At 38.8% G+C, this 17,344-nt stretch overlaps 1 protein-coding gene across 23 annotated transcripts in view; it reads left to right on the top strand.

Moving 5' to 3' along the window:
- The window catches only part of Dlg2 (discs large MAGUK scaffold protein 2), a 1,876,145-nt gene that overhangs the window by 1,179,610 nt on the left and 679,191 nt on the right, over positions 1-17,344 (top strand). For all 23 annotated transcript variants that reach the window (XM_037207364.1, XM_037206918.1, XM_037206903.1 and 20 more), the window contains one exon: positions 13,889-13,942. In XM_037207364.1, coding sequence (XP_037063259.1) covers positions 13,889-13,942 — 54 coding nt within the window. The remainder of the gene's footprint in view (positions 1-13,888; positions 13,943-17,344) is intronic.

The raw sequence follows: 17,344 nt of genomic DNA, 5'->3' as shown, positions 1-17,344 counted from the left end.
TACTCTTCGTTTTTAACACCTCAATCTGAAGGTAAAACTTGCCTGCATCTGAAGCAGATATAATAAACAATACAAGTAGGAACCAGGGTTAGGATACATTCAGGTAGGGTCAGTTACTGTGCATAAAAACCATTTCTCCAGAACCTCTCAGCTTTTCAGTCCTTTTAGAAGGACTGACAGGAGCAGCTCCATCTTGTCAATTTGAGATTGGTCTCCCCATGATACCTAGGCTGGCCTTAATTTAAAATCCTTTTGCTTTAGATTTCTACACGCTGAGATTATAGACATTTCTCATTTTTAGCTTGTGTAGAAACTAAAAATTATTCTACCATTGCTGTTAGTGGGCCTGTTGCTACCACAGCTGGGACTATTGGCAAAATCTATTTTCCTTACATGCTCGTTCTTGTTACAACTTATAAAAAAGTTTAAATTCAATTACTTTTCATTACTAAGAACAGAAATGACTGGGATCAGAAATATTTCAGTAGATTGAACTCCACTAGACTCTGAGTCCTAGTGTCCTGCTTTGCCCTGCTTTGGAGATTTGAGTAGGTTTGGGCCCTGGATCTAATCTCTGTTCTGCAGCTTGTTAGCTTAGATGGTTTCCTCAGCCTCCGTTCCTCAGTTTTACCCTATATAAATATAGATACTATACTGTTTTAAGATTCTTTGAGGGTTACTGAGATGTGAGTTAAACCCTGAGGAGAGTTCCTAACTAAATGTGCTCTGTCAAGGTTGTCCCCACTCTTAAGAATACTGTTGAAGTTTTAGTATTGTCCTAAAGTAACGTCTGCTCTCACAAGTTACATGATGTGTTCATATACGATCCCAATGGCTTTTCATAGTATGTCATAGATCGACTACATAACATATCACTTACATTTAAATATGGCTCAAAATTTCAGAGAGATTATTTCAATCTGATAATAGCATCATAAAAGTGAGCTGTCTTGAACTCCTGTCTGATGATTACTATTGGAAACTATTTGTATTGACACCTTAATAATATTCAAAATGGAGTTACAATTAAACTCAGAAATCATCTAACCCTTCTTAATAGTTGGCCTTGAGAGTTAGGTGATACAACTGAGCTCCATCAATCCCAGAAGCCACTGCTGAGAGCAGAGTTGAGGGCTCCATGCCTTATGGCATAAAAGCAAATGGCAAAACTTGCTATGGAGTGGTAGGGGAAAAGGAGGAAGAGTCATGAATGCCTAGCTTCAAATACCAGATTTAAGAAGAACTAATCCTCTTTCTGATTTGTTGGCGATGCCCATTGTAAAACAAATTGAGGGTCCAGTGTGTGTATGGCCACAATTTCAATGGACACATAGGTCTGTGAGTGCAGAGGGAAGACAACTTACTCTGGAAACTATTGTTCACCTCTAAATTCTGCTAGAGTTTCTCTTTGTGTGTGCATATATGCATGTTCGTGGGGGGGGACCTGCATCTGCAGGTGTGCATGAATGAATATGCAGGTCTGAGGTCAGCCTCAGGTATGATTCCTCACAATACTGTACACTTTGTTTTTTGAATCAGGGTCTCTCTCTGGCCTGGTACTCACTCATCTGTTAGTTGACTGGATGTTAATCCTGGGGTTCTTCTTGTGTCTTCCCTCCCAGCACAGGAATTACAATTATGAGTCATTGCTCCTGAGTATTTTATAAGAGTTCTGGGCATCCAAATTCCTACGCTTGTACAGTAAGCACTTTACCTCTTAAGCTATCACTCCAGCCCCAATATCTCTTCATTATCCCCTGAAATATTGTTAAAGTACACCAAGCAAAACCATTATGTTACATACAGAATAGCTGACCACTAGAAAGCCTGTACAAAACAAGAAGCCAAGAAAAACATACGTCTTCCCTTGATAGCTAAGGCAGATGCAGGACCAGGAACTGGTTGGCATTTCAGATTTAGAGATTTGTAGTCTTCCGGCTTGAAGAACAAAGAGTCCATTGCTTATTTAATGACAATGTACAAGGACATTTGCACAATGTATTCTCTGCTACCAACAAATGCCAGCAGCATTTAGCAAACCTCTGTTTTCTAAATACCATCATGTTTCTTATATATTCTTAATGCTTTTCTTCATTGAAACAGATTCCAAGTAGGGTAATAATCTTGAAGAGAAATGAAGATAGGCTAGTTGTCAGGCATTTAGCATTATCACAGTTATAAGATGAAAAATAAAACTAAAATATTCTCTACCCTGTTCCTATTGTTACCCACATCAAGTGCTGACTTTCACAAGCGAGCCTCACAAGGCTGCAGACCCGCCACAGACATGAGCACATTGTGATCAATAACAATTACACAGCAGTGAACTCACAGTTCCTCTGTCTCTCCTAGCATTTCCTCTCACACAAAAGATTAAGTTTAGGTGTGAAATATTTTATGATTTTCTCCTATGCTTCAAACACTGTATGATTTAGGATTAAATTATGATTAGTAGGAGTGAAAGAAGATGGTGTACTTTGTTTTCCTGGAGTTAGGACTTAGAAAACAGGGAGAAAAGCAAGACAAGAAGAAAGAACTCAGGATAAATCTCTGTTTACCTTCAAATCTTTGCAGTGCTTTGATTCAAAAAAAAAAAAAAAGGCCCTTTTTGCTTCTGATTTTGTTTGTTTCTGTTGCCAGTGTCAGGAGCAGAACCCAAGACCTGGTGACTGCTAGGCACATGCTCTCCTACTGAACTATATCCCTAGCCCTTCTATATTATTCTCTTGTAACCAGTTTATAAGGGAAACACATAGACTATGAACACAGAATAAGAGAATCATTTTTAAATAATATTCTCTACAATATGCAATACCTCACCCATTAGCCAATTTATTAGACACCTGTTTATATCATTCACCCTATCTCATTAAGTGTTTGTCTTTCATTTCAGCTTGTCTTTCTTAAAACCAATGTGGAAAGATAATGATAGCAGAGCAAGAAGTCATTTCCCTGCAGGAAGAATTGTGCATCCTGTGCCAGGTCCCCAGTGCTTCCCAATAGGGTAAAATTTATGATGAGTGAAATCACATCCTTGATGAGATGCACTCTTAGAGGTCACCCACTGTACTTTTTATTCTTCAACTAGAGAAATAAATTCAGAGGTTTCCTGAATTACCTTTTTATTCTGAGTTATGAAAGTTGTTGTTTGCAAAGTTGGTATCTCCACACTCTGGTTCTTGTCACCTTTATACTAGGGACATAATTCCTTACCTTCACCATGGTCATTCCCAAGAAGAGAGAGTATTTGACTTTGAATATTCAGGGAAGAACTACTGGAGATATCAAGTTGACTCCATTATAAATACCTTGAAATACTTTTTTATCGAGAACAGGTATTTATGGAGTAAAATAGGGAAAGCATGCATTCATTGTTAAGATAAATCATGAGATATGAAATGAGTGTGTAGTTTGAGTTGGATCTTAGGTTGAAAAGTGCTATAGGTGTCAGCCTGCTTCTTCCAAGATTTTTGAAGCCCTAGCTTTTTTCCAAATTACAGATTTCCTCCAAAATCTGTAATTTCTTATGTAATGTGTGGTGGGATCGTGACTTTGAGCAAATAGTGCTGCTAGCAGCTGCCTACTGTATTCTGAACAAAGCAGTTTGAGTGGAAGATAATGGATTTTGAGTCAAGATGAGTAATCTTCACCTCCACTAGTTATTAGTGTAGTGGCCTTGGGTAAGTTGTGTTAGAGGCCAGTATCTCACCTATCTCATCCACAGACAGAACATAGCTAGAGGACATAATTCTTCAGGTGGTAATGGGAGTCAGACAAAGTGAGCCCTACTGAGCATATGGTTGGATTTAGGGTGTTTCTGCTGAGACTTCCCCTTGATGGATATTCCACAGTTTAGAATAGTTCAATAGGGATTCCATCAGTGCAGTACAACAGCTTTTCACAGAAGGGAGACATTGCCCATTCTTCCTATTTCACTAATTCTGTTGTCGTAGGGGCTAAATAATAAATCTTGTTTTTATTCTAGTTGCATATAATGAAAAACCAATTAACAATCACTTTTGGTGAATAGGATAATAATGAAATATAGTGAATCAAGGAGTTTACCCACCCAAAGAATTAAAAATATGCTAAGAAATTAATTATGAGTATCATATATGAACAAACACCATCAAAACCTATTAAGCAGAAAGATTGGTGGTAGGTGATCTTGGTAATCAACTGGACATGCCTGGGAAGAGGTAACTTCATTTGAAGAAGTGCCTGCATCAGATTGGTCATATCTATAGAGCATTTTCTTGATGAGTGTTAATTGACTCAAGGGCCCAGCCAGTAAGAAAGGTAGTTGATTATGAGCCTGGGGCCAACAGAAAGCAGCATTGCTTTCTGATCTCTAAATCATTACTTTGGCTTGAGCTCCTGCCTTCACTTCCTTCCACAATGGACTCTAACTTTTAGGATGAAATAAACCCTTTCCTCCCCAAATTTCTTTTAGTCATGGTGTTTTTTGGTTTTGTTTTGTTTTGTTTACAGTATCTAACAGCAAACTAGTTCAGAACTGCTCTTTGAGAATTCTAGGTCATGATACTTTCATATAATTTGTTTCATAAATATTTATAACCTAGTGTGAACCGAGATCAGACAAGTAGTGAGGGCTTTTAAAGTGTTTGTGAGGTTGATTAGTCTTGATATGCCGAAAGGGAGAAGTTGAAGGAGGACTGTGGATATTAGATTATTCTTCTGGGATATAGAATTTGGTTGGATTTATAGGAGTGGAGATCACAACTAATTCAGAGTGTGGGAAAAGGAAGACATAAAAGCAAAGGTGATGTGTAGGCATGAACAAATATGTTATTGTAGGAGTAACTCCTGGCACTGTAGAAGGAAAGAATAAGAGGAAAGGCAATCTGGACAACATAACCACAAAATTTATCACTCTTGGGGAGCTCACAGTATCCACACCATAGATGGCTTCTAGAATAGCACCAAGTAGAATGAATCAGTGACTTCAGAAGCTATGGTTATTGTGGCAGGGGCCACGCTGATTGAAACACTTCTGAGGTTTGAGTGAGTGGTTCCATTTTTCCATTTACATAAATGCATCTTCAGAGAGCATTTATGTAAATTATGTAAGTAGATATGTTCTTTTTCACTGTGATTTGGGAATTTGAAATATTGTGGGTGAATGGCAAAGAGCAGGGAGGTTAAAAATCAGAAGACTTGGGTTTGAGATCTAGCTTTGATTCACTCTAGATATCTAAATTTGACATATTCACTGAATCATCCTCAGCTTCTGTTTCTTTATCTGTAGACAAGAGAAAACCCTGTCATTCCCCCACCCCTTGAAGTTATATAAGGAATAAGCAATAATACAAAATATAAAATCTTGCTTTTCTGCCTGGCACAGTGGGAACTTGGTCAATCAATATTTTGGCTCTTCTTTCTTCCTGTGGGAATTTAATTATCAAATATGTATGAACACTTTACATATGATATGAAACATGATATTGGTATTTGAAATAATTATCAACTTGGGTTTGGTATTGATCTGTAGGCCAGCTTTTCATGAGTCATTTATTTTAGCTTGTGTACTAAACAGAAGGAAGAACAAGGAGACAGTGCAGGGCCTGGGGTCTCCATAGCTAACAGTCTAAACAGTTTCTACCTTCTGATCTAAGTGATACTGAATCTAGTAAAAACATAAAGAAAATTGTTTGATTCCCTGGTCCTTTTATTCTGTGTCTCATCTCCAGGATATGCCATGCTTTCTACACCAGGGAGAAAGGGGTGATTAACTTAACCTAACTAAGGTCTTTAGAATATCATAAATCTTCTGCAAAGCATTACATTTCTTGTATTTTGTTTCATTATGGTTTTGGAGATCTAAGCCAGGGTTTCACATATGCTAGGTAAATACTCCATCACTGAGCTATACCCAAAGTTTGGAGGTCCTTGTGTTAGAGGATCAAGTGGTGATGGGAAAATTTTAATCCAACAGTCTGGAGTACTATGATGGTATTAATGAGGAAAATTTGCTGAATAGAACAGATTTTTGTCTACTCATCCAGTCTTTACAGGGTAATGAAACAAGTTCTGCAGAATGAATGGCTAAGAGTTACTTTTATGGAAGAAAATTTGATAGGTTTGGCATCTTTCTTTTTCCAGCCAAACTCTAGAGAAATTACTTCATACCATTTTTTCTTATCAATTAGGATAGAATGATGTTCTTTTTTCATTTTATTGATTCTTTTATTTATTTTTTAATTAAGAAATTTTATTATTCATTTTACGTACCAATCACAGATCCCCCTCTTCCCTCCTTCCGCTCCTTCTGCCTTCCCCCTCTCCATTCCCTCCTATAAGAAAGTAAGGCCTCCCATGGGGAGTTAACAGAGCCTGGTACATTCAGTAGAAGCAGGTCCAAGCCCCTCCCCCTGCATCAAGGCTGTGCAAGGTGTCCTACCACAGGTAGTGGGCTCCAAAAAGCCAGCTCATGTACCAGGGATGGATCCTGATCCTACTGCCAGGGGGCCCCTTAAGCAGATCAGCTACACAACTGTCTCATTTACACAGAGGGCCTAGTCTAGTCACATGGAGGCTCCAGAGGTGTTGGTCTAAATTTCACGAGTTCCCACTGTTTGGCTTGATTGTCTCTGTGAGTTTCCCCATCATGATTTTGATGCCCCTTTCTCATAGAATTCCTTTTCTCTGTCTTCGACTGGACTCCTGGAGCTTGGCCTGGTGTTTGGCTGTGGATCTCTGCACCTGCTTCCATCAGTTACTGGAGAAAGGCTCTATGATGACAGTTAGGGTATTCACTGATCTGATTACTGGGGCAAGCCAGTTCAGGCACCTTCTCCACTATTGCTAGTAGTCATCCTTGTGGATTCCTGGGAACTTCTCTAGCATCAGGGTTCTCTCTATCCCTATGATGTCTCCCTCTATGCTGTTCTTTTTTATCATTAAGAAAGTTCATTGCACTCAGGAATATAAACCCTGAGAATCATGAGCTTCAGGACACCCTGGTCTAGATACCAAAAACCTGCCTTCAAAAAACAAATGAATGAATGAATGAATGAATGAAGAAATAAGTTAAGTGATAAATGGGGGGACTCAAGGGGAGTTGCTTCAAAGTTGAATTTGTTCAAGTGAAAAACATGCATCTGCTTATCAACCTTCCTATTTTTTTTAACTAGGCTGTTGGCAAATGAAGTAGGTTACCATCTAGGTTTTTCAGAATTAGGGATGGCATCCATGATCTTGGCCTCTTCAGCCATTAGCCTATAGTGAAGTCCAGTTTGCTAAGCCCATAGGCACCCATGGTGCTCTCTTACCCACTCTCCCTGCCTCAGTGTCCTTTGCTGTGAGGTGCATGCTCCCATCACTTCAGGATGAGCACTGATCAGGTGACAAGAACCCACTGGTGAATTCAGTAGTGATGACGTACAGCTGGGTTGGATGGCACTGCACCTACCTGGTTGGTATTGTGGAGAAGACGAGGCTACAATATTTGAAAAAGCAAAAGCTAAATCCAGTGACAACATAACCTTCTATTTATAGGGCTCTATTTGGCTTCACATGTATTTTTTTTTTTTACCTCACTTCTTGAGAAATAGGTTAACTAGAAAATAGCATTGTCCCATTTTTAAAACAGAGGTTTGCAATAGATTAGGGGACCTAGAAACCTTGTGAGAATTGGGAAATTGAATCTCAGTCAGTATGAAGAGAAACTTCTCCTTAGAGTATGAAAGAGAAACTGCTAACTCTCCAGGCCAAGAAAGAAGATGAAGAGAAAAAAAGAAAGGAAGAGAGAACGGGAAAGAGGAGTAATTTCAGTCTGCTTATCTGAAGTTCAACAGATCAATGAGCAAATAGATTTGCACCTGGGTTCTGATGCAAGAAAGACATGAATGGAAACCTTTCATGGATCTCCTTAGATTTATGACCTTAAGCAAATTAGTCAACTTCAGCCTCTTTCCTTTCCTGCTTTTCTCCCTGACCTCACCCACACCTCTCTCCTCTCCCCTCCCCTTTCCCTTACGCCATCTTCCCTTCCCTTCTGGTCCTCTCTGCTCCTCCCCTTCACGTCCCCTGACTCCCCTTTCCTTCCCTTCCGGTTCCCTGTCCTCCCTTCCAACCTTCTGCCTTCCTTCCTTTTCTGTTTCTTTTCAGTGATGACAATATAATTTTTTTAATACCACAAAAATTAAATGCATTGGTTTATCTTAAAGTATCTTCACCACTAACACATAGTAATATCTCACCAAAGACTTAATACTTCTATTACTACAATTGTTATTATTGTAACATCAGTTCTTAATTTTAAGTAATTATGACATCTAAAGCATGTCACTTTTCTATATTACTATCCTATTTGTAAAATTAAAGAAAATTCAATGGATCTACCTGGGAAGGGGAAATATAGATTTTTTTTGGGTAGACTGGGGGTGAGTAGAGATGAGAACATGAGGGACCAGGTTGTGGGGAGGGGCAGCAGGAGAGAATAATGGGAGAGATGACTGGAATTTGAGGAACTGTGGGGAGGTGATAAGGAAAACCAACGCAATGGAAACTCCTTGAAATCTATGAGAGTGCCCCTAGTGAAGACTCCTAGAAATGGGGAATATGGAGCCTGAATTATTCATCTCCTACAACCAGGCAAGGCTTCCTGTAGTGGGACTGGGGTACCAACCCAGCCACAAAAACTACTACCTACAATTTGTCCTGCCTTCAAGATGTTCTGGGGGGTAAATGTGGCACAGAACTATGGGAGTGGCCTACTAATGACTAGTTCAACTTGAGGCCCACACCATGAGGGGGATTCCATGCCTGACACTGGCTGGATAGCCAGGAACCAGAGGCTGAACACCCCAGAGACCTTGGATAGAACCAAACATGACTGGCCAATGACAACAAAAAAGTCAGTGAAATAATAATATTGTGCTATAATCATAGACCAGAGTCTAGCCCAATCATCATCAGAGAGGGTTCATCCAGCAATTGATGGGAGTAGATACAAAGACCCACAGTCAAACATTAGGCAGAGCTCAGAGAACCCTGTGGAAGAAGAAGAGGAATTACAGGAGCCAGAGAGGTCAAGGACACCACAAGAACAGTGCCCATAGAATCAATTTATCAGGGATCATAGGGGCTCACAGAGACTGAAGCAACAATTAGGGCTGAGCTAGGGCCTGCATATAGTTGATGGTGGTGCAACTTAGTGTTCTTGAGGGACTCCTAACTTCTTGCCTGCTCTTGGCACCCTTTTTCTCCTACAGGGTTGCCTCATTCAGCCTTGATATGAGGGTATGTGCCAAGCCTTATTTTAACTTGTGCCATGTTCGATTGATATCGCTGGGAGGCCTGCTCTTTTCTAAAGGGAAAGGAAGGAGGAGTCAACTAGGAGAAAGAGGAGGTGGGGAGGGATTGGGATGAGTGGAAAGAAGGGAAACTATGGTCAGGATGTAATATATGAAAGAAGAATAAATGCCAAAATAAAAAAGTAGAATAAATAAATAAGAAAATTAAGAAAAAAGAAAATAAACATTCCTTATCTCAACTTAAAATCCTCTTTTTCCCCCACATGTAAATTACAGCAAGTTGTTCCTCTCTCATAGTATTACTTGGTGATTTAAAAAGCTGATTTATATGAACTAGGTGCCACATTAGTGAATGTGTAATTGTTAGCCACCATCTTTTAAATGGCAGGAATCTAGGTGTGACTGAGTGGTGGTCTTGGAAGTCTTCAACTGATGGTAATTATAGGTTCCAAGTACTTCCTTCAACAAGGGATAGAAGCCTGAGACTGTCCAAGGTTATGGAGATACAGCCTAGCAAACTGTGGGAAATAAGGAGAAGGAAGAGAAAGTTTTCATTTCAAAAGAGAACACGAGTACAATTTAGGAAGAAAAAAAAAAGAGAGATTTATCTTTTTCAACCCATTCTTGTTTCCATATAGGCCAGCTTAATGGAGGTTGTGAGGAAAAAGCTAACACAAAACACAGCCATCTTGGTTATCAGTCCTTGGCATATCCAGTTCACTTCTTAATACTGAGGTCTTATTTCAGACCCAACAGAATATACAGATAGATAACCCCAATATGCTCCTCTCCTGGCCAGAATCAAGCTATAATCCAAATGGGGCTGATCCTCCTGGCAGCCTCTACAGATCATGAAGCTAAAGGTTAGCTAATAGGGTATCTACCAGCAGCCAGTGAAAGCCAGCTGATGGATAGCTTGAAGTTCAGAGATTGATAATTTTCAGGGAAATGTCTCTCTGTCTCTGTCTGTCTCTGTCTTTCCGTCTCTCCATCTCTCTGTCTCTCTGTCTCTGTCTCTCTGTCTCTCTCTGTCTCTGTCTCTGTCTCTGTCTCTCTCTCTCTCTCTCTCTCTCTCTCTCTCTCTCTCTCACACACACACACACACACACACACACACACACACACATCAGTGGCTTCCATTTGGTTTCAAGTTATCACACCATGGCTTATATTAAGGTCATTTTAGGGACTATGCCCTTGTCCTGAAAGAATGAGAAGACAATCAAGATGCCAGGCCCTAACAGCAGTTTATAAACTGTTCCAGACATATTTTACCTCCTTCTTAATTTGGCAACTGCTTGCCTTCCATTTTCATGCTCTGGCTAGGCTGGAATGCTTGTTCCATTCCTCATGCTGCAATCTTACTGGTCATGGCATGCAGTCTGGTTGATGAACTAGTTGATTCTTCTGTTTTCCTATGCTGCTCCTTAAAATTTCAGAAATGGGCCTGGGTTCAGTCTTTGACCTTGTTCATCCTGCACTTCTGGGAATGAGCTTCCTGATACCCAGCATGCTTTCGAGAAACTGTACTCCCTACTAAAACCTTGTTTGAGAAGACTTCTTCACTGTAGGTGGTCTGAAACAACCTGCTTACTTATATTATAAATATTTCACAGAACTGGCAGTTTGCAACATCCAAAAGTAGACAGCATCAAGGGTGAGCATCATTGTGCTAGCTAGTTTTATGTCAACTTGACACAAGCTAGAGTCACTGGAGATGACAGAGCTTCAGTTGAGAAAATGCCTCCATAAAATCATGCTATAGGCAAGCATGTAGAGCATTTTCTTAATTAGTGAGTGATGTGGGAGGGCCCAATCCATGATTGGTTGGGCTACCCCTGGGTTGGTGGTCTTGTGTTCTATAAGAAAGCAAACTGAATAAGCCATGAGGAACAAATGAGTGAGCAACAATCCTCCATAGCCTCTGCATCAGCTCCTGCTTCCAGGTTCTGGCCCTGTTTGAGCTCCTGTCTCGACTTCCTTCAGTGATGAACAGGGATGTGGAAGTGTATATCAAATAAACCCTTTCCTCCCCAAGTTTCCTTGATCATGGTGTTTTATTACAGCAATGATAAAACCTGACAAAGACAATCATGAACTCTGCAAAGTATACCTTCATTGTGTGGACTTCCTTATTAATGTGATTCTCTTAATGGAAAGCCCAGAAGTCATTCTTTTACTGGCCAAGGCCAAATGGCCACTATTAGCTTGGAATGCTCAGGTAGGCTATGAATCACAAAGACAGAAAGGACGCAGCAATGGATGAATCACTTGATCTAATAATTGACATTTTAGCAGTGTTCTCTCCACCTGCTTCTTGATTCTCTGTGATTAGCTTCATTTTTTCCTGCAGTAAACTGGCTTTCTCCATATGCAAGAGAATGTAAAGTCAAGGGAAAACCATTTGCCCTTCACTGTTGGGGTCACCCAGGAAAGGCTGTTTTTCTTAATACTTTAAAATTTCAAAATGCCTGCCTAGGTTTAGACAAACATCAGCCTTAAAGCTGCAGATGAAAAGGAAATTATTTCTCTCTTCCCAGATTTGTTATGGGTCTCCTTCCAGTGGATGGGAATAAGCATATGGGAAAGGGAGGCTGGAGTGTGTTGAGTCACCAGTTTGATTGATGGGTTCAATTAAAGAGGAGATCTACTATGAAACAAGGTTTATATATAGGGCAGTGTGGAGAAGAAACTTAGAGGGAACCATCAAAGCAACCAGGAAACTGATTGCTAAAACTCAGAAACCCAACCAGACCAATCCAGGCCTGACTTCTGATCCTTGCAAAAGCCAAGTGGGAAACAAAAGTCAGAATTAACAAATCTTATATGAGTAACTCAGATATTAGCATGGGGGCAGACAAGTATCTTGAAAATGTTTGGTAAAGTTTATAAAGATCTATACGATATATAATGTTTTTCTTTGAGCCCTCATATATACTTTATAGTTGCATTTAGTCAGTGATTCCTAAGTAGGGCTGGGTAAATAGCCTAATGGTAGAGAACATGGGCAAAACCATGGTTTTGATACTCAGCACTGCACAATTAATAATAATCATAATAAAATTTGTGTTTTCTTTTGTATATACAATTCAAATAGAGAGTTCTAGAGACATACATAATCTTTGTTCATTTTTGCATATGGAATCTTGTTGCAAAGACCAAATTTACATATGGGAAATAGAAATAGCATAAGCAGAAAGTTATATATAACTCCGCATAGGAAATGGATTCTTAAATGTATTCATATATCATAAAATATAATCTATAAGAAAAAAGTTTAAATAAAACCTCAGATTTATTCGATGTAAATTTAGTGATCAATTCCATGCTTGATAACAAAGACAAGCTATGATAGATAGGCAGTTTTCAATTGCCATAAAGATATGAGTCACAGGCTCTTTTGTGGGTCATAGGGTTTGCATATATGTGATCTACCTTTCTCCAAAGTCTCTATTCACCTGCAAGATACTTACTGATAATTAATAACACACCATGAGTATCCAGCTGACCTGCTATGTAAATATGTACATCAAGTTCATGTTTGTTATTCCTGGTGTTTTAAGTTAAGCAATAGAATTTTGTCACATAAAGCCTAATGCAATTCCATTAGTCTTTGGATTAGGATTCCACTGGCACAGACTGACATTAAAATGCTGTTAACTCTGTTAACTCCAGAGGACAGAGTTAATGAAATGTCCCAAAAGTTGAGCACTTGCCAAGACACTGCATCGCATAGGACAGCTCTCAATTAATCATGATGAGAGTATTTCCCCTATCTAAATGAAATCTGTAATTTGGGATGGATTTTAAAGATCCTCTGGGGAATGAAGGAAAGGTTGATGTGACAATTGTAGGAACTTGAAAATAAAGATAGGTCTATTCAATATTCATGAAGTCAGATTGTTGATGCAAATAGATGGCCATCTCTTATTTTCCAATGCATGGTCCTGTAGCACTCCTATATCAGTCTTCCACAGGTTCCCTTTAAATTTACAGGAAATTACTGGAAACTGCACAAATCTTTTTGAAAAAGGAAGCTTACCACATCAAATATAATTTTCTGGAATCTCTGATTTTTCATTTTTTGGTCTAATGTTCATGATCATAGATACATAAATATAAAAGATGATATAACATATGTACTAGATAAATATTTGTAAGTGAACCTTTATTGCATTAGGTAGGTATACTGTCATATGCTGGTTTAAATATTAGCTGAAATTTGATTGTGCTTACTTGAGAGAAAAATCAAATTTCTTTAGCAAACTCATTTTATAAAGAAATGGCACATGTTTTAACTTCTACCCAATTTAATAGAAATCCCTACCTCTTGTGGAGCCCAAACCCTATTACTGTTGTGTACAATTAAAGGGAAAATTGATGTGATTTTTATTAATGCTTAATTTACTTTATTAAGCATTGCAAATAAGTACTTGAAGTGAGAGGATATATGGAAACTCAACCTTCCTATTTCAGCTTCCAAAATCTGCTCAGAGCAGGTACCAGGCCTCAGGAAATGCTTGTGGGTATCTTTGTAAAATACAGTAACAGAATTGGTCTCTGAACAGATTATTGGTTACTTAAATTTTTTTTTTATTTCTTTTCTCCAGGCTAGCCCTGCTCCTATAATTGTCAACACAGATACTTTGGACACTATTCCTTATGTAAGTACCATTTTTATTAAGACTTTATTTTCAAAGTCTGATAGTACTCAATTAGCAGATTTTAACAGTCACTGTGAAATTAGTTCTATCCCATCCAAATAATATGATAAAATGATGTACATAATTAGTTGTGTGAGTTTTGTTTTGATATTTCCTGAACCTTGTCTTAGTCATACAAATGTTTCTTTTTCCTTTGTATTTCATAAAGCGGAGTGGCCAGTCATGAGGGAAAAAAGCATAGACCAGACTGTTAAAATACTGTTTATAAGGTGCTTCGCTAGAAAGTGATTGAAATGCTGGTAGCAGACATGGTAAACATCATTGTGTTTCTGGCTAAACAAACATTCAGATCAATTTCTATTGCAGAACCTGGAACCTAGTTAATGAATAAATATTTGATAGATTATTTGGGACTCCTGATAAAAACTGGAGGGAAAATATTACAGATAAATTTTCCATGTAATAAATTATGCAGATTTGTGAATATGTGGAGTTTGAAATAGTAAGAGTAGCCATGAGCATGAAATATAAGGATGGGGTAGACTAAAAGCCTGGAATGTTGGAGCATAACCACTATGGTGGCCAAAGATTTTAAGGACAGATTCTAGATCTAGAGACTGGAAATAGGCTCAGTGTGGGAGGATGATTGACATGATTTGGGATTTTCTGTGAGTACTTTGAGCTGGTTAATGGGTAGATGATGGTGACCAGGGACCAAAAGATAACCACATATCCCACAGACAAGGTGTGGAGTAGGAAAGAGGGGACAATGGAATAAATAACAAGAACAGATTTCTGGCCTTTAAGTGTGTAAAGCATGTAGAAGTACTTAGAATTGGCCCAAAGAAGGTACTTGCTACTCACCAGATGTTCTCAGACTTAGAGTCCATTCGCACATGCCTGGAGGCACCAAGCAAATCCCAGACACAAATCAAATAGGGGATTGTGGGAAATATAAAGCACATGGCCCTCTAAAGAGGACAGCAGAAACATGGGGCCGTTTTGCCAAATCATGTCATTTTGCAAAAAATGTTGGAAATTTACATCTTTATATAAATATTTTCAATTCCTAGTGACAGCTATTAATACTTTCCAAAGTTTGAAGAGCAAATTGCAAACAAAGTGGTCCTCATTCATAGGCTGCCTTTTGGAAAATACCAACCTCATGTAGCTGGAGGTCCCAAACAGGCTCTGCAAGCCAGCCCTTAGACACAAGGGACCACCACAGCAGAACTGGGGTGCAATGCTGGGACTTGATTACAGAACACCAGACTAAACTGGGACACAGGGTTAGGACAGAAATAACTGCAGTCTCAGCTTACTGCTGAATCACCTGAAGTTTTGCACTAGAATATCTTAAATCTTCCCAAACAAGAATAGTTAAGGGTCAGAGAAGAAATGTGGTTCAACTCTGGTATGAATCAAGTAGTCTTGGAAAGTTAAGGGCTCTGTAGAAGCTACAAAGTAATATCTTAAAGTCCCTTGGGGTCTGCTACATTTCTTATCATTCCTTCTCTCTGAATGCCTAACATTGTTTTAAGTAGTTAACAAATGCATATAATTTAGTTCTCCTATCCAATGAAGTATATTCTATTCATTTTTATATTTTAAAAATTGGGAAATGGAGTCTTAAGGAAGTTCAGTAACTCTCTGAAGTGTTCTGTGCAATAAGCTGGGCAATAAAGAAACATAAATACCCTTACTATTGCTTAAAGGCTTTTCAGCTCCTATCTGGATGTTCCTTGTATTTCTTCTCTCCTTCCCTCTCTTATAGTAAGCCTCTCAACTTAAAAACAAAGCTTGCTTATATACCCCATTACTGCATGGGGATTTGATAGGGAAAGCTTGCCACAGAAATTCTGACTTTCTTCGGGATCCATATATGAAGGAATTCAATATCCTAAACAAATCTGTTTGGCATAAAACATTTGACAGCACAGGAAAGTAGTGTGCTCTATCCACCTTTCTGTTGCTGGCATAAAACAATTAGCACAGGCAAGATGGGGAAGGATAAGTTTATTTGGCTTACACAATGATGGTCAGAATCTATCATTGAGAATTCAGGACAGGTAGGAAGTCAAATCGGGAGCTTGAGTCAGAAACCGTGGAGGAGTGCTGTTGGCTTTCATTCCTTCCTCAGTTCATGCTCAGCTAGCTTTCTTTAACAGCCTGGGTCTGTCTGCCCAGGCTGAGCCCTTCCACATCAATCACCAGTGAAGACAATTCCCCCACAGACCTGACTATAGGACAGTCTGATCTGGGCATTCCCCCATTTGAGACTCCTTCAGATGACTCTAGGCTGTTTCAAGTTGACAGCTGACATTAACACAGATACTGTGCTTTGTAGAGGTAGACATGGGTCACAGAGGCTTGGTTTGGCAAATGCGACTACTTTTTGTAGTGAATCAATAATATTTCAGAGCTTTCTATTAGGGTTCGCATGGCTTCACTGTGAGGTGCTGGCATGTGAAAATGGCTTATCAATAGGATCTAAATCAAAATCTTATACAGACATGCTCAACTGATATCCCAATCGATTAGCTAGTAAAAGCAGCCACATATAATGAATTAGTCCAGTTGTTCGGATTCTTTTAAATCTCAGTTTGGTGCCTAACTTGGATTATTCCCAAAGCTTTCTTTTTCTGTTTAATCACATTTTTCTGCCCTAAGCACAAACCTCTTTTTGATGTCTTAAGTGTAAGGCCTATGGTGAAGTGTGCTGAACAGCTCAGAATGGTGAAAACATACCAATTTCCATGGTGGTACATTCCTAAGCAACCCATTTAATCTTTTTGGAGATATATAAATCCATAAGACATAAATTATAGTACATACCTCAGATAATGTTAAAAAATTAAATCAGGTTTTATATATGAAAATAAAATTGTGGTTGTTTGATTTCTAGTTGGTAACAATGTATGTGCCTTTTTAAAAATACGGATTTATAGAGTAACACTTGGCTAAACTCTGGGAGAATTTTATAAATATGAATATCTTCTTCCAGATAGAATGAATGTGTATGTGATGTCCAATGAAAATGGCAGGTTTAGTGTGCAGCCAGTTCTGTGGATCTCTTTGGTTCTTGATATAGGCTCGCCCTGCCCTTTTTCGCTGACTCACTTGGTACATAACCTTGAACAAATCACTGTTCTTTTCACAGTCTATTTTCTATTTTTTCATTCCCCAGTGTTCGATGCTTTGTTTCCTTCTTTCTTTCCCATGTTCTACTTGTTCACATAATTTCAGCTCTATTTAATGAAAAAATGACTTTAGAGTTCCCCAGGGTATTTTAGTCATGTTGCATAAGAACATTTCCTTCTTAAAAATATTACCTGAATGACAAGTTTCAGCTTGTATTTTGATGTTCTCCTCAAAAATAATTTTGATATACGTACATGTACT

This window comes from Peromyscus leucopus, chromosome 1, assembly GCF_004664715.2.
Source record: "Peromyscus leucopus breed LL Stock chromosome 1, UCI_PerLeu_2.1, whole genome shotgun sequence".
Lineage (NCBI taxonomy): Eukaryota > Metazoa > Chordata > Mammalia > Rodentia > Cricetidae > Peromyscus > Peromyscus leucopus.
Note: the sequence above shows the minus strand (reverse complement) of the source record. Positions and strands in the feature narration are given on the sequence as shown.